The sequence below is a fragment of the Culex quinquefasciatus genome, chromosome 1, assembly GCF_015732765.1.
Source record: "Culex quinquefasciatus strain JHB chromosome 1, VPISU_Cqui_1.0_pri_paternal, whole genome shotgun sequence".
In the NCBI taxonomy this organism is placed as follows: Eukaryota; Metazoa; Arthropoda; class Insecta; order Diptera; family Culicidae; genus Culex; species Culex quinquefasciatus.
In genome coordinates, this window is record NC_051861.1 from 1,566,881 (window position 1) to 1,592,546 (window position 25,666).

General features: G+C 40.6%; 1 protein-coding gene and 1 long non-coding RNA gene across 5 annotated transcripts in view; both read left to right on the forward strand.

Moving 5' to 3' along the window:
* Positions 1–10: 10 nt before the first annotated feature.
* LOC6032074 overlaps positions 11–25,666 on the forward strand; it is a 38,237-nt gene continuing 12,581 nt past the window's right edge. The window contains exons 1-4 of one of the 3 annotated variants that reach the window (XM_038259753.1): positions 11–928; positions 1,702–2,369; positions 8,517–8,673; positions 8,907–9,136. In XM_038259753.1, the coding sequence (XP_038115681.1) occupies positions 1,976–2,369; positions 8,517–8,673; positions 8,907–9,136 (781 nt within the window). In that variant the 5' untranslated portion in view covers positions 11–928; positions 1,702–1,975. Of the gene's footprint in view, positions 929–1,701; positions 2,370–8,516; positions 8,674–8,906; positions 9,137–25,666 lie in introns of those variants that run through there. The other 2 variants (XM_038259761.1, XM_038259746.1) reach the window with 2 other exon arrangements.
* On the forward strand, positions 14,011–20,878 carry LOC119768761. Of its 2 annotated transcripts, XR_005278215.1 has the most exons (4): positions 14,011–15,027; positions 15,362–15,730; positions 17,902–18,107; positions 18,175–20,878. It is a non-coding gene; the product is annotated as an uncharacterized LOC119768761 (long non-coding RNA). The 2 variants fall into 2 exon arrangements; XR_005278213.1 differs by having other exon boundaries at positions 14,011–15,730.

Below are 25,666 nucleotides of genomic sequence, written 5' to 3' on the forward strand. Positions count from 1 at the left end.
GCGAGGAGAAAGCCATATCAGAATCAGACGTGAAAACATTGCAGACGAGAGAGGCAGTGCTTTTCGGGCAGCGCTGCAAAAAATCTGCCAAAATCGGCAGAAAAACCCTGGTGATTGGGAGGGAAACTTAGCACTAAATGTGAATATAGTAGTAATTTAACCCAGTGAATTGCGAAAGTGATAGTAGTGGTTACCTTTTTGGTTAAAACAAGCTAAAAATTTAATAGTCTCGATTCTAAGTTGGAGCAAAGGAGTGAAAGAGAGCGAGCGAGAGTGTGAGCGCGAGCCCAAGCATAGAGAAAGGAAGAAAAAGGTGATGCTTCGGGGTTGAAAATTGTCGACCTTTGCAGAATTGTGCGGTTTTGGCGGAGTTTGTTGGGTGCAGCAGGTGTGCGCTAATTTGCGGTCGAGCCGTTGTTAAAATGCATCATGTTCAGATGTAACGTGAAAAGCACGCGGACCGTGGCAAAGTGCAGCATCACAAGAGCAGTAGGCGAGGAGCCGAACGTAGTTAGTGAAAAAGTAGCCCTGTCTCGCTCTTCGTCGTCGTCGTCGTTGTCGACGAATGATCTTTTTTTGTTCTTCTGCTCCGAAGAGGAAAAAAGAGCCCATCATCGTCGTCGGCCGTCGTCGACCAGCAGAAGTAGCAGAAAGCAACGGCACCACCAGCAGAAGCAGCAGAGCACTGCTCTGCTGAAGAAAATGTAGCCCATTTCTGGGTGAAAAAGGGCCGAAAAGCGTGAAAAAGTGCGAATATTCGTGCGTGCCAGTACGTGCAGTGCGAAATATGTGTAATACCAGTGCGGTGAACGTGCACAAACTAGTGAACAATTTGCAGAACCCTCGCTGGCAGGAATTCGAGGTGGAAAAATCAATACTAATATAAAAATTAACAATGGCGGCTGTTTAGTTCGGGGAGGAGCTTTAAGTAAGTTTCGGATATCAGTAGGCATGGTGCGTGTGTTTTCGGATCGATTCCGCTGCATCCAAGTGGGCCTTTGGATGGAACGAAATCTTGTCCAGGGGGTCTTGAGGGCCGTACTAGTAGGCAACCCGTTGGAATTTTCCACTTTGCAAAAGTTTTTTTTTCTCACTCCTCTCCCCAAGTCTGGGTAGGACTGTCGAGGAGTGATAGTGTGGTGTGTTATACACCCTTACAATTACACAGCTTTCGGAGTGCAAAAGCTTCTCGCCGTGCCGTGTGTATCGAGAAGCAGGATATTTAATTCTTCTATATAGATCGCTGTAGCCCCACATACAGTCTTGCAGAATGAAAAAAATAAACTCCCGAAGGGGAGTGAAATGCTCTAGTGCACTTCAGTTTTTCCCTTTCCGTGACTGCTATCAATAATTATTATCTTTCGCCTACACCGAAAAAAAATAACATTCTGAATAATTGTCCAAATAATGAGGTACGGCGAGCGAGCAAAAAAACACTCAGTCGCACGACACCGAAAGAGATATTGATTTCATCTGTCCCGTTTCCCCCCACATCGCCTTCCACTGGTATGTCCTGGGTGGAGAGTGTAATTACTCATTGCGGCGACGACCGACCCCCCTTCAGTCGGCTGCCGAAAATGAAGACCCGCACAAGAACAAGAAGAGGAAGGCCCAATCATGCCTCAATTGAAAATAATTGAAGCCGATTGCTCTAATATCTTTATTTTTGTTTCTCTTTCTCTCTTTTGATTTCCTTTCCAGATCGAATCCTCATAGAAATACCTACACAAAATGGTGATATGAGTAACTTACACAAATAATTTAATTGATATTAATAGCGAAAGAGATAAGCAGCTAAAAGACTAATCCAAAAAAGAGAAGGAAAACCATAAAGAAATTACACAAATCGACACGATTAAAACAAAAATACAAAACACACCTAGCTAAAACAAGACAAAACAAAACAAAACAAACAAACAAAAAGAAGCAGCCCAACCGCGAGAGCAGCAGCCTTTGGTTTTTCCTCATTTCTAAAATGCACAGCATGTTCAAGCAACCTAGCGAAGTTCAGCGTAAAGTCGAAAGGATTAAACTACTAAACATTTCGCTCAAGCCACTCGTTTTGTCGTCTCGTGATTCTTTCAACATTCCTGCAACATCATCATTATCATCATTTCGGTCACCATCAGCGTCAGCGCCAGCGCCGGCGACGTCGTCGAGGTCGTGTTCGGCGTCGTCACAACAGCACACAAAAGGATATCATTTAGTTAGTACACCACACAATAGTAGAAACAACAACGGCAGCAACAGCAGCAGTAGCAGCAGTAGTAGTAGTAGCAGGAGCAGAACGTTACTGTATAGGTTGATTGTTCAAACTTTTTTGGCCTTGTTCTTGGTAACCAAATGCTGTGACGCAGCTAAGCAAGATGGTAAGCACGCTGGCTATAAATATCGTTGTTTTTAGTTCAAGCAAACACATACCACACACACACACACACACACACAAGCCATTGCTATTGAGAGCAGGGTTGGGAATGGGAGACTATCACTATCACACTCAATCGGAGCGGAGCTATAGAGTTATCTACGTGCGCATGTATTGCGTGTACGTACACGAAAAAGATTGAGGTTAAATTTTGTCCGGCCAGCAAAATCAAATGGTGCGCTAGTGTGTGTACGCGAAACGTCATAAAGCTCTATTATTATTCATGAAATATGAGCAGCAGTTCCCAAAATTTCTTGGAAAAGGCATGATTATCGTAACTGATCATCACTTTGATGAATCAGTTAGCAGGTCAACATTCCCAACCCTTGATAACAGAGTATTTACTCTGCGTGTTGTCATCAACATCGCACGCGTGACAGAACGGAAGACGCGCATCGTTCAACAAAAATATCTGCATAATGGAATTATCACAGAAAATTAAAATTGGACCATTATGCCCCCCTCCAATCTCGTTAATGTTGAACAGATGCCTGTTCGCGCTCCGACACTATCATCTTGCTCTTTCACAATACTGGCCAGAGTGTGTTTGTGTGTGTTTGCGTCCGCTTAAATTTCCGACATAAAATTTCAAAAATCGTTGTTTGCCCACACAAAAGGTTTATTTTGCACAGCGAGCAAAAAAAAAAGAGGAAACGATACAGCAGCAGCAACGGCAGCAACTCGACCATAAAAAAAGTTTAAATTGGGCCAAAATGACACAATGGGACGAATCATACTTACAATTAATGCATTGAAAATAATTTCGTGCAAGAAACCACAGGCAACGTCGACCGTGATAACGCGACGGCGACGATTTCGGACAATCAATTTGATAGAGGGGAAAAAGGGGCGAGTGAGCGGCCGCGTGAAATGCGGCCAGATGTTGTTGATTGTGGGCGCGCGATAAGAAGAGGTGAACGGCGGTGACATCATTTCGGGGGTTTAAGCGGGCTGTTGTCGTTGTCGTTCGCGTGTTCAATGTTTGGGCTTGAACTGAGGCGATCTGAGCCTGTTTACAATTGGCACTGATTAGATGGGTTTTGATGATACATTTATAGGTTGCTATTATCGTGAACGAAAATAAATTTTCAAATGTTTTGTAAATCGTTGAAAATCTCTGAGTTTAATTAGAATGAGCAATTGAGGGTGTAATTGCACGAACAAAATTATTTTTTTGTCTTCCATTTTTTTTTAAAATATACTTTTTGAAAAAATATTATAAAAAAAGTAAATTTATGGAATTGATTTTTATTCTTCATAATTACGCCCTTTTAAAATATGAATCTTGGCTTAAAAATTTTGAAAATATTTTTTTCGAAAAGATCGGAAATTTTCACGAATGTTTCATATTTTAACATTGTAAATCGGACCATTAGTTGCTGAGATATCGACATTAGAAAACGGTGGGTTGTTTGGATGAGACTTAGAAAACATAAACTTTCCTGTTTTTAAACACTTGCATGGTAATATCTCAGCAACTAAGGGTCGTATCAACAAAGTTCAGAAAAGCAAAATATAGAGAATTTTCCCAGCTTTTCAAAAACATTTTTTTCAGAAGTGGGCAAACATGTGCACTAATTAAAAAAAATGAAAAACTGCGACTATATTCAAAAAAGTTACCTAAAAATGGCTTTAACTTGAAAACGGTGCACTTTATCAAAATTTCACTAAAGTACTTTTTGATTGCATAAGTTGAAAATTTTTTGCGACTAATGTTTCGATTATTTGAAAAAAATCAGTATTGGTTTAAAAATTCATAATTCGGTCAAAGATTTTTTGCACAACCTGGAAATTTCTGAAAAGTTTGCATTTGTCCTCTAAAACATATTAAAAAATAAAAAAATAAAATAGTTTTGTTTTGCAAATCAAGTTTTAATGACAAAAAGTTACATAAAAAATCATCAAAAAATTTTTACCGTGTATCCATATCCATACCCTTCAACTTTGCCGAAGTCACCAAATCAATCAAAACATTCCTTCAGAAGATACAGATTTTTGAATTTTCATATATCATTTTTGTATGGACAGCTGCCAAATTTGTATAGAAATTTATATGGACAAACTAATGATGCAAAATGGCTTCTTTGGGCAAACTGAAGGCACCAAAAAAGTTTCAGTCGGATTAAAAAATACAAAAAAAAATCGAATGACCGAAACCTGAGAGAACTGCTCACATTACAAAATCCATTATTTCAATATTTCACAATCGCCATCTTGGCCGCCATCTAGCTTTTCCCAAGCTTATCCCAAGATTTGATTTGAAGTGATTTTTTCAGGAAATTAAAAATAATAAGAAATTGTTGATAAAAAAATTGATGAAACATGGAAAACCAAAATTCAAATAATGCTATTATTTTTGATAGCCGTTAAATGTTACTTAAAAGTTTAATGTAAATACACTGTTGACTGTTGTTTATCTTTTGTATTTTTAAAGTTATGTCGATACTTTTGTCCTAATAGTTTTGGATGCACAGAAATTTAGAAGATAATCAATAACTAAGCATAATTTTTGCAAAAACGTGTTTCTACAAAAAATAATAATGTTTTGACTTAGTTGACGTAAACTTGAAACTGATTTTAAATATTTTCTCACCCATTTATCGATCCGAAAAATCATGGGACAAAAATATTTAGAGTAAATAGAAGTAACACTGTTTGAAATGCATTTTTCTGCGTTGGGAATCATATTTAACATTTCTGGGATCCATAAAAAAATGTTTATTTTTTTTTTGTAAAATCCCGATGCTCGGTACCGCAAAAAGTTTCTTCTTGGCGAAATATTTTTTTGGCAATTCAAAGATATTTTGAAAACTTATGATTGAAAAACAATTGTTTTGCTGTTTTGCTTTTTTTATGCTGTTCCTTTTAGATTTCTTTTGTAGGTATCTGGAACAAAAAATTGTTTGATTTTTTTTTATCAAGAAATAGTTTGTTTTACAAATGTTGGATCGTTTAAAAAGTTAGTTGACAATAATTATGAAATCATTAATGAATAGGGCTACTCTCAAACTGTCACAATTTTTGCGATCGGATTCTTTGGACAATTTTACACCTTAAACAAAAAGTTTCATAATTTACGATAGTATCCATTTCTAATAAATTTTGACCAACTTTGGAAAACTTTTTTTGTGTTGCCAACTCCAATATAGATTTAAAACAGTAAGAGACAAGTTTTAAATGATAAAAAAAAAATTAAAAATTAGTTGTCATTCCGGCTAAAGGTACTTTTGTTTCAAAATCAGGCAAGATTTTTTTTGTGAATATTCATTAAAAGTATTAGTGATATGATTTTTGAAAAAAAAAAAAAAAAACATTTCGGATTTCGATAATTATTCGCAATTAATGTACCATGCGTCTACAGCGATGTACTGCAAAATCATTTCTATGGAGAAACATGGTACTTTAAGTTCGATTGATATACCGGAATCCGTTTTTTCCAAAAAATCTTATCTTAGAATCTTGTTAAATCTAAAAACTTCTAGGTATTTTACATCAAATGCTCAACTTATCACCCATCTTTTGCAACGCGACGATCTAAAATTTGTTCAGCCATTCCGATGACATGATTTAAAAAAATGTGGTTCTTGTGAAAATATGAGTCATTTTTTTGATAAGGAACTAAAATTCCAAATTTGAGCCAAATCGGAGCACATTTAATGCGGATGCTGGTTTGACGTAAAAAGCATATTGAGCAATTCCAGCCCAAAACAGGAATTTTTCAAGTACTTTTTTCTCGACCCTCTCCGATTTCAATGAAACTTTGTAGACATGTTTTCCTACGCTTATATAAGCCATTTTTGTGTATATGGAGCCAGTTCCACACGATAATGACATTTGAGAAGGGCGTAAGTGTTTTAAATATTTTTGTAATTCGGAATTTAAATATTTCTGTATCTCGAAGCCGTTGCATCGTATCAAAAAGTGGTCAAAGACAAACTTGTAGGAAATTTGACGGGCTTTTCGATAAAAATACACTGAAAGAAAAAAATACCCAAGTTTTATGAGATTTTTTGATTTTTAAGTTTAAAAGTCAAATTTGAGGGGGAGCCCACGATTTTTTTTCGTTCAAAATTTTTGTGAAGATAGCCTAAGATGTTACAAAAAGACTCACGAAAAATGCAGGATGGAGCAACTCACCTAAAAAAATACAAAAATCATTTAATGAAACTGTTTTTTTTTAAAGTGCTCTAAACGTCAAAATTTTCAAAAACCGAATACGGGAATCGATTTTCCTGACAATTTTACATAAAAGTCTCCATATTGACCATTGTCCTAAGTCCAATCCTTGTAAAGTTACAGCGGTTTTAAAAATAAAAATGTTGAAAAAATAGGTTTTTTGATGGTTTTTGGCAATTTCTATATGACAGACTTAATTTTTCAGTCTCGTAAATATTTTTACCGGAAAGCTCGTCAAATTTCCCATAAGTTTGTCTTTGACAACATTTAAATTGGATGTATGAGCTTGCAGATATAAGCTAATTACATTGCTCATAATTGAAAACATCATATTTTTTCAGTGTAGTATAGTAACCTGGATAGTAAATTAGCTTATATCTGTAAGCCCATACATCCAATTGAAATGTGGGCAAAGACAAACTTATGGGAAATTGGACGAGCTTTCTGGTAAAAATATTTACGAGACTGAAAAATCAAGTCTGTCATATAGAAATTGCCAAAAACCATCAAAAAACCTTTTTTTTACATTTTTATTTTAAAAACCGCTGTAACTTCACAAGGATTGGACTTAAGACAATGGTCAATATGGAGACTTTTATGTAAAATTGTCTGGAGAATCGATTCCCGTATACGGTTTTTGAAAATTTTGACGTTTAGAGCACTTTTCAAAAAAACAGTTTCAGTAAATGATTTTTGTATTTTTTAGGTGAGTTGCTCCATCCTGCATTTTTCGTGAGTCTTTTTGTAACATCTTAGGCTATCTTCACAAAAATTTTGAACGAAAAAAATCGTGGGCTCCTCAAATTTGACTTTTAAACTTAAAATCAAAAATCTCATAAAAGTTGGGTGTTTTTCTTTCAGTGTATTTTTATCGAAAAGCCCGTAAAATTTCCTACAAGTTTGTCTTTGACCACTTTTTGATACGATGCAACGGCTTCGAAATACAGAAATATTTAAATTCCGAATTACAAAAATATTTAAAACACTTACGCCCTTCTCAAATGTCATTATCGTGTGGAACTGGCTCCATATACACAAAAATGGCTTATATAAGCGAAGGATAACATGTCTACAAAGTTTCATTGAAATCGGAGAGGGTCGGGTACAACCGATTCCCTATTTGGCATGGAATTGCTCTTTTGCAAGAACCGGCATATTTTTTTTTTGAAATTTCATCAACCTGAAAAAAATAAGTGCCTACAATTAAATTAACCCATTTTTGAAAATTGACAGTTGAAATAGAAACCCAAGTAACTTTTTTTTCCAGGAGTTCAACAAGAGCTCTTCAAGATAGCTACAGCATAGCAGTTTGGACCGCGGTAGGATAAAACTCTCTTCAAGTACTCTTCCAAACTCCTGAAGAAGTTTTGAAGAGAATTTTATCCTACCGCGGTCCAAACTGCTATGCTGTAGCTATCTTGAAGAGCTCTTGTAGAACTCCTGGGAAAAAATGATACTTGGGAAGTTTATTTAACAGGGTTCATTGGATTCCAATAGGAGCTTTCTAAGCTTTTCGTCGATTATATCGTTTTCAAAGTTTTCAATGCTGGCGACGATGAACCAAAATACCAACACACAAATGGGCTCGTACCGCAGCTAGAAAACCAAGTTGTAGAACTCCTGGAAAAAAATGTTACTTGGGAAATGATAAACCCCTCGTTATGGCCAAAGACACGAGAATGATTTATGCATCCATTACCTTTGCATTTTTTTTAATTTCAATCCTGACTAAATTGCCAAATAAGTTATCGTTGCTTTACAACAGCTTATGATGTTATTCGAAAAACAACGATTTTTGCTGTACCGGAAATATTTATTTTATATCTTTAAAAAATAATCATTTCTTTCTTTTTTTCTACCTCACCCAATTTAACCCCCTTAAAAACAATATCACAAAACTCACACAACGACGCAGCACTACAAAGCGGCACCGGGTGCACGTTTCCAAAACGGTGGGAGGGACGATGGTTTCAATCGGGGGTACAACAGGAAATTACTATAGAAGGATCAACTTTAAGTACTAGAGGAAGATGTATCGCTAGCGAGGGAGATAAATTTTTATTAGTGAACGAGTAAGTACCCTGTTTCTTCTACTGTACTTTTCTTCTTCTCCTTTTTCTTTTTGCTGCCACATATGATACCGTCCATTAATATAAGCTCATAAAAGCATTACTTTTTTTCAATTCGAGTTTCATCTTCTCGCTAGTAATCATAATCATCATCATCATATGCTTAAATTTTTGATTTTTTTTTTCGTTTTCTAATTTTCATCAATTTTTTCTCAATGTTCTGCCCCCCTCAACAGAAAAGGATGTCATCGATGCGTTGTAATATACCAGAAGCATTTAAACATACTACAGTATAAAGAAAGTGAGTGTGAAGATATGTATTCAGGCCAGTTGAACCCGGCTGCAATGCCTATTCATAGCGTTTTAAAAAGTGATCATAGTCGGGGGGCTCATCCCAACATGAACGGGCATTCAAGATTATCGTCATCGGATCCGTATACGCGATCCAATGAAGATAGCGACAATTGTAAGCAACGAATTTTCTTTTTTATTCTCTAGCAGATAATAACTATACTTTTCAATGTATTTTTCTCATTTTGTTTGTTTCTCTTTCTTTGTTTCTCTGTTCTGTTTCGGGTTGTTTTTGATTCTCTAAAAAACATTTGCATTTGAAAATCAACCAAAAAAAACAAAAGAAGCTTGCAAGCAACTTTAAAAGTAACAAACAAAATTGGTTCTTTGGTTTCCGATCTGTTTCTTTTATTTCCTGATTTCCGTTTTCGTCTCCTTTGTCTCACGTATTAGAAGCATATGTTTTTTGTTTTTTGAGTCCCACGCGGAAAATCCACTATTTTTTCACGATAAGCGAATCCCCCTCGAGGCGTGAAAGTTTGCTAATTTTCTTAAACGATTTCGTTAAATTGCCGGCGATTGGAACACAAGTGAACGGCGACCAGTACGGAAAATGTGTTAACAGTAGAAGGATGGAAATGGTGTCCCTTTGTGACTAACTAACACACACAAACTCAAACTCACTGTTAAGCTCGGTTTAGAGTGCTCGCGCGATTACGGTTTTAATGTGATGGTGGTGGTGGTGGTGGTGCAACTTAAATTAACGACTTTGACAAACACATTCGCTGATGTTTTCCGGCTGACGATGATACGCACATTCCTCTGTCCCTCTTTCTCTCTCTTTTTTTTTTTGTTTGACTGACGAGCTGCCATTGTGTTTTTCTTTTGTTTACTTAGGGGACATGTTTGCCGGGCATTGAAGAAAAGGGAACGCATACACAGTCACACACACACACCCACTCGTAGTTATTAAGCTGCCCTGGAGTCATTAAACAGTCACCCCCCAACCGGGAGTTTGATGATCCTTTTTCCCCTCCCTCATTTTTCGAGAGATGGAAACGCGGGGAAAATATGAAAAACCAGAAGGCAGTATCTGTTCTGTTTGCTTCGCGCGGTTTTCGAGCGAACACACACACAGACGCAAATTTTTAATGTTACTTCTCAAAATGGTCAACTGTGGGAAAACCGACAAAAAAAAGCCCACATTTGATTGCCATTTCGCCCTTTTCAAATGCCACTCCAGCCTAGTCGACACGGTCTGCCGCGAGAACGATGACGACGACGACGACGACGACGACGAATTGAGTGCGTGCGTGTGTGTGTGACGCTCCTCGAGCAAACAACATTTCCCTTTTCTGGTCAATAAGTTTTGCCTGTCCCCTCGAGCGAGGCAGGACGGGGTGGGCGCGGACACGAACCCACCGGAAATGAGAGTCTCATTATTGTTTGTTGGAAATTTAATATGCAGGTTATCTAATCGTTTCACGCACCACCAACAGGTCATTTTGGCCGTTTCGGAAAGTCCAAGGATAACGGGGCAACATTTTTTTTTCACTGGGTAGGGTAGGGGGAGGGGTTGTTTACGACTGCGAAACGAGGGGGTGACATCGGTTTTTTTTTTCATTTTCATCCCCTGTTTGCGAAGGGTTGTGTTCCGGCGCGTGGCGCGAAGCTGCTGCTGTGGTGACGATGGTGACTGGTTTATGGGTGGGATGAAAATTTATGTACATGTTTTTGGGAAGAACTTACTGGAATTCCGGTGGGATTCCGAACACGAGGCGGAAGGAATTGGAACTATCAATCTTTGGTATAATTTATTGAGTTCTCGACTGGAGGTGTGAGATGATGTTACAAATTTTGAAAAATGATGTAATTTTTCACAATTATTGATTGATTTAATTTTATAATTTGATTGGATTCAAATGTGACCAACTTCAAATATATGTTTTAGTGAGTTCAATTTAGATATTAAGCTGTTTGGTTGATGGAGTGTCTAACGTTCCCGGGAAAGAAAAACATTGGGATTTTCCAAGATATTCATAAACACAACTTACATTTGCGCAGTAAAAGCGATAAGAACAACATAATTGGTTGGTAGGATAGCAAACATTCATCAGTGATCAATTGCACCAGCTATAAGAAAATGCAGTGTTTGAAACATTTGCTGTGTAGCTAAAGTTATGCCAGAATATCTTAAATACGGCAATATTTCTTTTTAAGTAGACTTTTTTTGTATTTATCTCTGAGATTAAGAATTGGTCTAGATTAAGAGTGATCTTTTTAGATTTTTCCACTGAATCCGATTCCAAGTCCAGAATTGCTCCAATTGATAGCAATTCAAGTGCAGTACTTGTTCGGTAACTGGACTGAACGAAAAAATAACGAGGGGCCCACCGATGCATAATATATTCCTAATGAAATATAAAAACAAAAGTTACTCACATTTCTTTACAACGCTTACTTTTAATTATCCTTTAATTGTTACTTGAATTTACATAAAAGTTTGAAAAACTTTTTTTTATTTATCAAACATGATTTTTGCATCCATTAACCCCTCGATCATTTCGGTTTGTTTTGGTTTTTTGACGTTTGTCTGCTTTTTGACTGGGCTACGGGGTGCTGGAAGAAGAAATTTTCTTCTTTTTTACTTCTTCTTCCCTCTCTTCCTTATGTTTTCTAAAAATTTCAAGGGAGGGTGGGCTTCAGTCCGAAGCCCACCCCCCCTGGCTACGGGCCTGCTTGTTTTGAATGGGTTAAAATTTTGTTTTATGAAAAATACGATGCTCCTTACTAAAATCTAACATAACAGACTTAATATTATTGAAAAAAATGGGAAAATGGTTGATATTTCAGACAAATCTAGGCAAGGTTACCCATCGGCTCAGAGGTTTTTATTTATTTGGTCTTGTTTAAAAAATCGTAAAAAAATCGTGTTTCATTTTTTAATCATAGTTAGAGCGTCCAATTTCCCGGGGTTACAAATTTCCCGGGATACGGGAAATTTTCAGCCAATTTCCCGGGAGATCTTGATTTTAATTAACATTATGCGACAAGATTGTATAGGACACCAACATCAATGGTTTAAATAAGTGCGAAGATCAATTAAAAGCTTAACTGCATGTAAAAATTCATTCAACTACAAGAAAATGTATTTTGGTATTTTTTGAAATTATAAACTTGCCTCTGTGACCAGTTTATTGAAAGAGAAAAAAAACATGCAGAAATTATGTTTTTCATGACAAATACTGGTTTCAGCTCTTGAACAAATGGTAAAGCTGTTTAGTGTTGTTTTTACTCCAAACAACCCAATGTTTTCAAATATTTGAAGCAAGCTTTGAATATATTATGCATTTTTTTTTAGAACAAACAATAGAAAGTAATTTTCAATGTTTTTTTTTCTGTATTATTATGCAATATGATTAAAATTATACGATAAATTAACATCATTCCACAAAAAGTCTTCTATTTTTTCACATTTAACTCTCTAAAACCTGTAGTTGCACCAGTGCTCCATAATTCTTTTTCTTCGAATTGTAATTTCTTAAGTACTAGGTATTCAACCAATTAAATTAATTCTTTTTGCACAAATTCGATTTTCATCTCATTTGATTATAACAACTGGTGTTCACTCCCAGTCCATACTCGAAGTGAACTAACCTTGTAAGAGATGTGCTTCCGGTGTCAGGGCGTACAAAACCGATGGGACTCTCCCTTAAAATACCCAGGGTCGGCGTGACGCTCGAAATTATTCAAATACCAAGAAAACACTGCATTTACCTAAGGGAAACTACTTTTATTTCGTGCACAGTCGACGATTTATTCCGGGAATCCCTTCCAACCATCCACTAGCTCACACGTCCCGTCCCACTTCCTTATAAATACTCCTACCTCACACGTCCTCTTCCTCTCTTCGCACTTCCGGTGCACGCGTTCAGGGCCCCGTTCTCGCCGTTCTGCCGTCGTCGCTGCTCCTTCCTGCTGTCGTCGACGCTCCTCCGGCGCTCTGCCAAGGGGGTGGCTTCTACGTCAGTCGGATGGACCCTCCGACGTTTCGGCTGCAGCCTTCACGGACCCTCGCCAGCCGTTCGCGCCCTTCCTGTGCTTGATGACGTGCAACAGGCTTCGACGGCGTCCGGGGACTCCGTCGGAACAGTCCGGGGTTAGGGTTCGCGGGTATAACGGTAACGGCCTGGCGGTTGAGCACTGTCCAGCGAAACGCTGACGGCTCGTACAGATGGTTCACCGGGCCGGATGTCGTACGGCCGGGGTGAAACCAAGCGGTGTTCACGAAGTGAACAAAGGAACACAAAGGGGTCCTGGATGAGGGATTCAAAATGGCGGTTAGGGTATTGTCAGGCTTGGGGTTCGTTCGGGGATTTTCCTGGGGGTTTTCCGGTCATACCTGGATGTCCAAATCTCCTACGGGAAACTCCTGCTCTCTTGTCACGGCCACGGATGTAGCTCTTCCGAGCACTTCACGATCCTCCAAGGATTAACTTTTCCAACACTGGTCTTCGCGGGTAACGGTTGCACTTGCCGACAACCTTCCACTTCTCGATATCCGGACTTAATGACCGAGCAACGGTCAGACCAAAATCCCGAACCCCTGACCTCTTACGCGCCAACCCATCTCCTCCTCATCCTGTCATCCTCAAGGATTACGCACATTCACCACCCCCAATGGCCGCCCATGCGATGTTATGCAGCAGCGCTCCTGGTGGTGACTAGCGGTAACGACGCACGGTGTGGGACTTCCAGCTTCGGGTTTCTTGCTTGCTGGACGGCGTCCTGGTAACTTCCCGTCGACAAACACAACGTCTTCTTGGCACAATAATTTACATTTAAATAATTTAACACAAAATTCGCGACGAGTCACATCAATTATTGTACACAACACTCACACTGGTTACACTCTCCCCCGGCTCGGGTTAAAAAAATTGTAAACTCCGAAGAGTTTACAAGTTTTTACACCCTGCATATAATAAACTGCCACGTCTCTCTGAACCCAAAACTCGAACTAGACCAAATAGCAAACACCTTTTCATTTTTACTTGCTTTAGGTTGCTTTATTTATAAAAATCATTTTGGATTCTACTAAGTCATGTTGATGAGCCAAGGGTTTGAAACATTTCATACAGTGCGGGCTTGATCGGGGTCATAAGACTTCATCGTCGGACTAAACCAACTCCGTGCTGTTTCGAAGCAATTGCTTGTACTGGCCTTCAACGTTTTAACAACTCTAGCCTCCAGCGATACAATCACACTGTACTACTTCCAATGCTGGTGAGACACAAATCAAAATATTTACAAGTTAAAATTATTTACAATATTTACATTACTTTTATTTTTTTTTGTTTCCCGGGAAATTTTCTTTCTACTCGCATGCAAAATCTACTAAATTGTTTTTGGTAACTAAGCTTGAATGGGTCGGGGTCATAAGTTTTCATCGTCGACCGAAGTCAACTCCTCTCTGTTTCAAGGTCGGAACCTTCTACTGACCATCAACGTTTAATTCAACTCCGGTCTCCAGCGATCCCATTCGTACAGCAAAGTTGATTTTATAATTTTTCGTTTAGGCATGCAATTAATTCAAAACAAATTCAAAAATACATCACAATACGTGAATAAAATAAATTAAAAATCCGGATAAAAAAAAATATTTTCAAACGCGCGCGCAGTTACGGTTATCAATATACCAGTAACGATCAGTTGAAACGTTTCGCGTGTCGGAGTTCATCTTCTCTTTTTATCTTCTCTTTACTGATAACGTTATCGTTCTTTACTCATGTGCGTGCTGTCAAGATCGATTTGTCAAGATCTAATCAAATGTGCAGTGGTCAAACGTGGTTCGCAGCAACAAAATTTGTGATTCCAGAAAATTAAGTGAATTTTGATCTTACCGGGCGTAAAATTATCGTTTTAAAATCAATCGATCGATGATTAAGGGCCCTTTGATCACTTCAGTAATAAGTTTTACCTCGGTAGATCACTAATTCCAAAGTTATCTTGGGTCACAATTTTGTTGATGCTAAAATATTTATGAGGAAAAAAAAAATGCGAAAAAAGGTAAGTTAATTGAAATACTATTGCAGCTGTGTTGTGAAAACGTTCTACAAAGTAAAGTTCAAATTATGACACTATGGGTTGATCAAGATCGATCGACAACTACCTTGCACACACACCATGCATAAGCCAACATCCCCTCCCATTGTGTATCGTTCAATGAAGTGATAACAACACTTTCAAGGTTAAGGACTGCGTCTGTTGCATGTGTATCGAAGATACTCCTACACAATTAACTCCAACTCCTACCATTCCAAACAAAATTTCCACATGTGGTTGGGCTTTTCCCAAAATCAACAAAACAAACAAATTAAAATTTTCTAAAACAACCAATTAGGTATACCATGAATGAATCAAACTATGCTGCGCAATTCCATGAATGAAGCACCAAATTATGCTGCCCTGTGACGCTGTAATCGCCGAACGGCGGATTTCCAAATGCTGTTGCCGGAAAAGCTCCTCGTTCATCGCAGAATCGTCATGCTGGCTGCTCATCTGACTACTTCCATTCATGCCTTCAAATCGGCAGCTGAGAAGACACCTAGCGGCTTCCCATTCATATCAGAGACTGCATACGAGCTGGTCCCTTTCTTCGCTGTAATGGTGCACGGCGTGTACGGTGGACCCAACTTCGCGTTGAAGTTGTCCCCTGCCGATGACTGCTTGAATGAACGTTTGAAGACCCGCTGACCGATGTCGAATGTAGGTGAGTACCGTTTGTGTCGTAAATCGTACTGCTTCTTGGTACTCTCGTGAGCCTTTTTGAGGTTCTCACGCACTGTTTCCCACACCTTCTTGGTCACTCCGCGGAGTTTGTTCATCCGTTCCTCCTCACTGAACTCCTCGTCCTGCTCTAAGCGATGTTCATCGCCCTTGGACACGATCTCGTGACCGAATATGATCCGATGAGGCGTGAACTTTGTCGATGAGTGGACGGTGTTGTTCAAGACGTACTCGATTTCTGATATCCTGGTATCCCACAGCTTCTGGTCTTGACGAACGTAGGTACGAATCATTGAATTGATCGTACGATTCAACCTCTCCGTCGGGTTAGCCTGACTGTGGTGTCGAGCGTTCGCCCAGTGCTGAACTCCATACTTGTCCAACAACTCCTTGAACTCCTTGGACATAAACGTTGTCGCGTTGTCCGTAATGACGTACTCAGGAACCGCAAACCGACGGAACCATTCCTTTTCCAGATTGGTGCACAGATTACCAGCAGCAATCTTCTTAACCGGAATGAGCAAGCAGTACTTAGAAAAAATGTCCATAATGACTAACAAGTGTGCATTGCCATGCTTACTCCGGGGAAGTGACTGAATGTAATCCATACACACAATCTGGAAAGGTCTGGTCGCTACGCGTTGCTTTCCCATTTCTGGTACGGAAGCGGTCGTCGAGTGCTTGTTCATCTTACACGCCTCACATTTGGCAATGTAAGTTTTGAGATCGGCACTCATTCGCGGCCAGTAGTATCGACGTTTCAGGGTGTCGACACACTTTTCATAGCCGATGTGCATCTTGCCATCGTGCTCTTGTCTCATGACCTGTGGACGTAACGACTCCGGAACGCACTCCTTCCACTCGAACCTGTAGTCGAGGACGTCGGAGCGAGCTGACACGAGCTTGTACAGCTTCTTGTTTTCTATCTTAAAATCCATGTACTTTTCCGGGTCTCTTTCCACAGATGCGTACAACCGTTTGTACCAACTGTCCTCGTCCTCCGTGTCCAATGCTTCAATGGACCGAGACAGAGCGTCAGGTACCACGTTGTCCTTTCCTTTCCTATGAATGACCTCCATGTCATACTGTTGTAGAATGATGCTCCACCTGCTGAGTCGCGATGAAGACTTCCATTTCGCTCTCATGATGAAGGTGAGAGCCGAAGAATCTGTCACGAGCTTGAAGTGAGTGCCTTCGATGTAGCACCGAAATTTCTCGATACACCGCAGAGCGGCAAGTCCTTCCTTCTCAGCTGCGTGATAGTTCTGCTCTGCCCCTTCAACTTCTCCGAATGGTACGCAATTACCCGTTCCTCTCCACCTTGCACTTGCGTGAGTACCCCTGCGAGAGCTGTATCGCTTGCGTCCGTTTGGACGGTAAACGGAAGATTAAAATCTGGGTTGGCCATCACAGGCGCAGAGATAAGCCTCTCCTTGATGGCCTGAAAAGCTTCGTTCGCTGCCGTATTCCACTGCACTCTCTTCGGTTTATTTTTAAGTAAATCCGTGAGTGGTGCAGTGAGTTCACTGAAGTTCTCGATGAACCTACGGTAGTAATTAATCATACCGAGGAATCGTCTCAGAGATCTCACTGAGTTCGGGACCTCATATCCAAGAATCGCTCTAACTCGATCCGGATTAGGTCTCAGTCCGTTACGGGACAGAATATAACCCAAGTAAGGTAATTCATGGCAGCAAAAACTAGACTTCTCAACGTTGATTGATAAATTTGCATCTTTTAAGCGTCTCGCAAGGTCTCGTAGTTTTGCTATGTGATCGTCATAGTCCTGACTAACGACCACAATATCGTCCAGGTACACAAAGATTGACGGTTCTAGTGCACCTTGTCCCAATACTTTGTCCATCAGCTTACTCAAAGTCGCCGGGCTGTTAATCAGGCCAAACGGTAAACGTTTAAACTGAAATAAACCCATACCTGGCACAGAAAACGCGGTGTATTTCCGTGACTCCTGGTCCAAGGGCACTTGTAGAAAAGCTTGGGTCAAATCTATTGTGGACAGGTATTTAAAAGGTCCTAAATGACTTAAAATTCGGTTTTGATGTGGGAGTGGGTATGCGTCTCTCTTCGTACGTTCGTTCAACTTCCTCGCGTCGAGGCAAAGTCGCACTTCATCACTGTCTCGTTTCTTCACAGGTACAACAGGTAAAGCCCATTCAGAAGAAGAAGGTTCAATGATGTCATCTCTCAGCAACAAGTCCACGGCACGATGTATTCTACGCTGGATCTCCGGACTCCAGGGGTACGGATTTTTCCTGACTGGATCCGCTCCTTGGAACTCCTCCTTCAGCTCGATTTTGTGCTCAATGAGCCCCGTTTTGCCGAGATTTCCAGGACTCGCTGTAAGAAACAACTTTTGACCTCCTCCAACTGCTGTATTTGATGCTCATCTAATCTCTCCTCTTCTAGAATCTGGTCGTCACCCTCGTCGAGCGTCTCGATACTCTGGTGAACTGACGGACGAATTCCAAACTTCTGCCAAAAATCGTATCCTAGGATACAACGACGTTTTAGATCTGGAGCAATCAAAACAGGTAAGATCTTCGTCTCTTCATTGAATGTAATTGGTACATCTGCACAACCTACGACGTTCATCTGCTGTCCCGCAGCTGTCTTCAATGACACTGCTGACTCTCTCACCTTCAGTCCTAATGAATGGATCAATTTTTCTCCTCCTTTGCCAAGAACAGTTCTTGCTGCTCCGCTATCTAACAATCCTACGACGGTAATACCCAGAAACTCAACTCTCGCGAATGGCCTGGGGTCATTACTTAGGGTGACGAGTAAAGAAGCAATCTCATCATCCTTCGTAACTTCTCCACTCACTCTCGAATAGCCAAGTTCACTGAGTACCGCTTCGCATCCATCGTGAGGTCTTGTGTAGTTAGCACCGCGACTGTCTCGCCTCACTGAGCAGTCCGCTGCAAGTTTTTTTTCTCGCAGAACGGGCACGTTCGCGTATCAAACCCAGGGAACCCACAACGTTCACAGAAGACGTTCCGATTCTTCGGACATTCGCTGAACCCGTGACCTTCTTCATGGCAATTGTAGCACACTCCTCTCTTGATCGGAATGTACGCTCTCACGATCCGTTGAAGTGGGTCAGTTCCGCTTGGACCTTGAACTGGACTCTTCGACCGTTGCTGGTTGTCCTGTTTCGGTTTAGCTTTCTCCTCTCTTTGACTCTGCTCACGATTCTTCGGCTGCTGATGATACTGTTGGTTACGCCGCTGATACTGTTGTTGTTCCTGCTTGGGTGGACGTTGATTCCAATTCCCCTTCTGAAACCCTTTCACCTGCGGTTTCTGCTGCTGATAGTAACCTCTACCATCTTGGTTGTTGTTCTGGAACCTATTTCCGTTTCCATTTCCTCCGTACGGTCTACGTAGTTCTCCTACTTCTTCAACGTGTGCGGTACGAGGTGTGAACCTACTCTCCTTCCGTTTGTACAACTGCCAATTAATCGAGTCGAACCTCTTTCCAAACTCTTTCATTGCAGCTATGTCCTGGATATTTGCGGCGAGCATAGCGATCTGGCAATCTTCGCGCGTGTTGCGGAACAGGGAGTCGAATTTCCGTTTTTCGTCCCACTGCTGAGACATGTTGCGGAAAATTCTGGCCATGTCCAGGTAGAAATCGTGAAATTTCTCCCGAGCACCCTGCTTCCGATTGTACACCTGCCGCTCGTACACGTAGTCGATATCAATGGGTAAGAACTCATTCTTTAACTCCTTAACCATGCGTCTCCACGTTCCAAGTTCATTGTTCCCGTTCACCTCCATGAACCACGATCTGGCTTTGTGAGTGAACAGGTGGTGCGCACATTGGAAAAGCTCCGCCTCGGAAAATCCTTCTGAACGAGCGTTGAATTCAACCTCTTTCAGGAACTCATTCAGTCTGCGACCGTTGTCCATTCCGTCGTATCGTACTGTCCATTTATGAACCGGTAAACGGTTTCGGTTATCTTTCAACTTTTCATTCACAGACGACTGTTCGGGTTTGGACTTCAGTTTTTCCTTGTTATTTTGTTCCGAGTCTCGAGAGTTATCCAACGAGCCAACCTTTTCCTTCAACCACATGAAGAAATCGGGTTCTGCTTTTCCAGTTTCTCCTGATTGCTTGCCGTTTTCGTTACTCGCGATTTGAGTGCTGTTGGCGGCCGTGGCGGGATCTTTTTCGGGTTGTTTCAACTCAAGAGTTTCGATTCGCTTGAGTAAAGCACTCACAGCTAGTCGTAACTCCTGGTTCTGATCGACCAATTTTTGCTTTTCCTCACCATCGTCGCCAGCAGTTCTCTTATCGCTTTCACGCCTCTCAACAAGTGCTCCTGTTTGGTCACTCTTCTCAGTACCATCGCCTCCTGTCCCATTCTCGTCTCCTGGTGTATTTTCCTCCAATTGTTTCTTCGCCACCGTAATGCTCTGATTAATCAACTCCCACTCAGCTGCTCTTACTTCCGGTATTGGAGAAACAATGGAGTAGTACACGCTCAACAGTCTAACTATCTCCACAGCCACCACAGCCAACCTGTCCAAGTCTGCGTTTTCGGTGATATGTTTCCTCAATCGTTCCATCCTAAATAACATGTGGATCAATCTCGTTTTGTACACTTGACCAGGTGCTTTCGCCGCACGGCTGGTTTCCAAGTGGTTTTTGATAAAATCTAGTTTGTCCTCACACACACCTAGTTCTTCGTCTACCGAATCACTCACAAACTCATACGACACATTAAGCTGCTTTCTTTCCTGTTTCAGATGATTGTACAACACCTTCTCCAGCTGACTGCGTGCTCCATCCAGAGGCAACTTGCGGATGTGCAACTCATGGCTGAACTCATCAATCGTCAGGTGCGATGCATTCATCCCATAATACTGCGACAGCATATGTTTCACCTCCATTATGGTATCGTTTAGAAACACAACAATTAAAATTTAAAAAGAAATACTAAAAATTGGAAAACCTAAAATTTATTCACGCTTCCTAAAAGCAATCAAGCACAAGTGCAAATTGAAAAATAGTGCCTAAGTATCACAGAAGTAATCAATTAGAAAATCCTAGAAAATCAAGCAAATTGTACAGGATACAACAAATTTAACGAAAATAAACAACTGTTTCCGTCTGGTGTTTTATTTGTCCTACCAAGGACTGCACTTCATGAGTAAAGAACTCCGGATTTTTCCAAAAATAACAAGTTGAGTAAGTATGAACAATTCTCCGACTTTTTCTGTTCAATTTGTGTCTTTCCAGTGTTGGTAGTCTTCCTCCCTTAAAACATCTTCAAGACCCCTCAAATACTAAATGATCTTAGTTAAATTTAGCCACTCAAAGTAGCGTAAAGTTTTTTTCAAGTTGAGCTAGTATAGTTGCGGAAGTTTTACCAAAGAATCTGTCGACCTCTCATTAATGCAGCGTTTTCCCGAGCCTGAATAAGCTAAGCTATTCTTGTTGGGCGCCAAGTATAACAACTGGTGTTCACTCCCAGTCCATACTCGAAGTGAACACACACTGTAAGAGATGTGCTTCCGGTGTCAGGGCGTACAAAACCGATGGGACTCTCCTTAAAATACCCAGGGTCGGCGTGACGCTCGAAATTATTCAAATACCAAGAAAACACTGCATTTACCTAAGGGAAACTACTTTTATTTCGTGCACAGTCGACGATTTATTCCGGGAATCCCTTCCAACCATCCACTAGCTCACACGTCCCGTCCCACTTCCTTATAAATACTCCTACCTCACACGTCCTCTTCCTCTCTTCGCACTTCCGGTGCACGCGTTCGGGGCCCCGTTCTCGCCGTTCTGCCGTCGTCGCTGCTCCTTCCTGCTGTCGTCGACGCTCCTCCGGCGCTCTGCCAAGGGGGTGGCTTCTACGTCAGTCGGATGGACCCTCCGACGTTTCGGCTGCAGCCTTCACGGACCCTCGCCAGCCGTTCGCGCCCTTCCTGTGCTTGATGACGTGCAACAGGCTTCGACGGCGTCCGGGGACTCCGTCGGAACAGTCCGGGGTTAGGGTTCGCGGGTATAACGGTAACGGCCTGGCGGTTGAGCACTGTCCAGCGAAACGCTGACGGCTCGTACAGATGGTTCACCGGGCCGGATGTCGTACGGCCGGGGTGAAACCAAGCGGTGTTCACGAAGTGAACAAAGGAACACAAAGGGGTCCTGGATGAGGGATTCAAAATGGCGGTTAGGGTATTGTCAGGCTTGGGGTTCGTTCGGGGATTTTCCTGGGGGTTTTCCGGTCATACCTGGATGTCCAAATCTCCTACGGGAAACTCCTGCTCTCTTGTCACGGCCACGGATGTAGCTCTTCCGAGCACTTCACGATCCTCCAAGGATTAACTTTTCCAACACTGGTCTTCGCGGGTAACGGTTGCACTTGCCGACAACCTTCCACTTCTCGATATCCGGACTTAATGACCGAGCAACGGTCAGACCAAAATCCCGAACCCCTGACCTCTTACGCGCCAACCCATCTCCTCCTCATCCTGTCATCCTCAAGGATTACGCACATTCACCACCCCCAATGGCCGCCCATGCGATGTTATGCAGCAGCGCTCCTGGTGGTGACTAGCGGTAACGACGCACGGTGTGGGACTTCCAGCTTCGGGTTTCTTGCTTGCTGGACGGCGTCCTGGTAACTTCCCGTCGACAAACACAACGTCTTCTTGGCACAATAATTTACATTTAAATAATTTAACACAAAATTCGCGACGAGTCACATCAATTATTGTACACAACACTCACACTGGTTACATGATCAAGGTAAACAAAATCGTAAAGCTTAACTAATTGTAATAATTTAATACTCATTAAGCAAGATCTATTCCCAGTTGCTTCAAAAATTAATATTATCAGAAATAATTCTGATATCATAATTTCTGATAATCTGATTAATATTATATAAACCAAACAATAAATTTAATTGAACAAAATCATGTTGAGTTTGTTCATTTATTATTTTTTCAGAGCATTTTCAAAAAATACTTCCGCTTAAATTTCGGGAATTCCCGGGAAATTTACAAATTTCCCGGGAAACGGGAAATATTTTTTTTTTCGGGAAATCCCGGGAATTCCCGGAATTTTTTTCCCGGGACGTGAAATTGGACGCCCTAATCATAGTCTTTGGGAGTCAAAACATACCTTGGTGAAAATTTCGGAGAATTATCGGTGCAGTTTTGGCTGCAACTGCATTGATCTCGTAGAAACTTTCATCAGGGCTATGTTTTGACTCCCGGAGCCTACTTTGATTGAAAATTGAAAACTAGAAAAAAATTATCGACTTTCATACAAGTCCAGATTCATAAAACCTCCAAGTCGAAGGGTTTCTTTCACTTGCAGATATTTTGCAGATTGTTTTCATTTTTAATATTTCATTCAAAACAGCTTTAGGCAATTTTTAGGGAACCCGTATAATAACATGTTATTGTCTATAATTGTATAGAAATCTCATATGTTAGGGTTTCCTTGAATTTTATAATAATATTAAAATTGAAACAAATGCAAACTTTAATGCAATAATAAGATTTGTTTATTCTAAATGGTTTTTTTCGTTCATAAAATTCATTTATTTTAAAAAATGTTTTAAGATGGCGAAATCTAGTTTCTTCAATTTCCACTATTTTAGAAAGGTTGGGACAAAACTTGTGGAGTATGAAGACTTCTTTCTTAAAATGAGCGACATAAAGTTGTGTCAGTGCAACTTGCTTATGATTGCTTAAACAGAAATTGAACACAAATTTGAATCATCATTCATTTTAAGTAATTTTTGGTTTATTTATCATATCAACTACACATTGAATAAATTGCAGACTGTATTCCAAGATATTTGTTTGACAAATTTTAAAAATGTTTACAAATTTTGAGGAAATTAATTTAAGCAAATTAGTTTATGCACTGAATTAGCCTTCAATGTTTTGTTAATGACCATAACATGTAGAAACGGGAAGTATTGAAATTGACTTGTGACATATTTATACTTAATGTTAATCTTGTTAAAGCAGTTCAAAGGTTTTAAATTGTCTAACCGTTGCAACATTCCTCTAGTAAACCACAATCCCACACCGTCTCGGTCAGTTGGTCAATCTAATTATGGTTACGCATTTTTTTTTTCAAAGCCAACCATCGAGCCAGTGAGGTTTTCCCTTTAAAGTAGCCTCAAATTTCACAAAACCACAATTTCTTCAAACAAATTATAACCACACACACAAACTGCCACCATCACCACCGCCATCGTCGTCACACAGAACTTGAGAATCCTAAAAAAAATACACGCAACAAAAGGGAAAACTATACACTGCGAATCGACAATCGCTTGAATCCCAAGAATAGATTTCCCAGTGAGTGAGTTGAGCTGGAGCCGGGGGTTCTGGGAAATGGGGTGGTAAGAAAAGAGAGGCTTGGGAAAACCAAACGAAACGAAGAAAAATCTAATTTAGGTTGTCACCCTGTCTTACAATTTTAAAAATTTAATTTATGTGCATTTTCGTTCCTGTCTATTTCCGTGTGTATAATTTTTTTTGTGACAGTTTTTTTTTGTCTTCGGTTCGTTCGAAATGTGTGATAAAGGAAAGCAAACAAAGCGAATGAAACAAGTAGGAAGATATATCAAACTTTCGGCACACTAATTCAATTAGGGGCGAGATGTGAGAAACGAGACCGGCGCGCGTGCCAAGAATCAGCTGAACGACGATCCGGGAGCGATCTCTGTGGATTGTGAACTGTCCTTCTCGATTGCGCACTTCGAGGTCGGCGAAACTGCGATAGCAAAAAAAGTGCTGCCAAAAGCGTGTTGGGATGGGTTTGCCCGACTTTTGAACTAAACTTTTTCCCGTTTTTTTTTTGTTCTTTTTGGCGTTTCTGTTCGTTTTGCATAAAAGCATATCTGTATTATGTAGAGAGCCAGAATTTTTACTTAGTTTTTTGTTTCCATTCCAAGTCTCCGAGAGAGAGAGTGCAAGAATAAATTTTTCCGCCACTTCCTTTCTCTTCGCCACCTTTTTTTTTGTCCGGCAAAAGCAATATACTCTGTGTACACACGTCAATCGTATATATGCTAAACCCCCTCTCTCTCTATCTCTCCGTTCGAAAGTGCACACATTCCGACCGAGAATGCACAAAATACAACAACAGAAGCAGAAGAAAAAAATAATAATCCAAAAAGAGAGTACGAGCAAGAAATTAAATGTTCTGAAGCGAAGGGCAGCATCCGCAAATGAAAATAGGAAAATAGGGGAAAATTGCCAACGGTTGGACGCCGCAACGCGAATTTGAATCAACCTTTGTTTCGATTTTTTTTTGTTCCATTAACGTTGATAGAACTCATCTCTTATCGTTCAGCAATTCTGAAAGAAAAGGGAACACCCAGAATGGAAAGTGCTTCACTTTAGTTCGATTTTGAATCGCGAAGCACTTTTCCGTCTAGCAGAGTGTAGCTTTCCTCTAAAATTGCAGAATTACTTTTTCATAATAGCTTCTACTACTCGTGTAGCGACCAGTATGGAATGACCGTGTTCGATTAGTCCTTTCCGACACATTTACCGATTCTTTCGATTAGTTTTGAACCAGTTTCATTCAGCGTTTTATCTCTTGATCGTTTTTTCCTGTTTTGAGTTTTTTTTCTACTCTCCCCCCTTCTCGTTTCGTTTCGTTTCATTAACAAAAGAGTCCGGAGAACCAAGCGCCGTCGTCGCCGAGAGCACACAACACTAGTGATGAAGGGGGAAAAAATAATCGATAACCAAAAACTTTTCCGACTGCACACAGGCCAGGCCTCCCCTCGCAGTGGCCATGGCTGGCAGAGGCAATCACGTGACACAGTTTTTCCCAGAGGGAGAAAAAAAAGAGTACGCTCCCCATGCTCCGTTTTTATTTAAAAACAATCTCACAAAGGGACTATGTC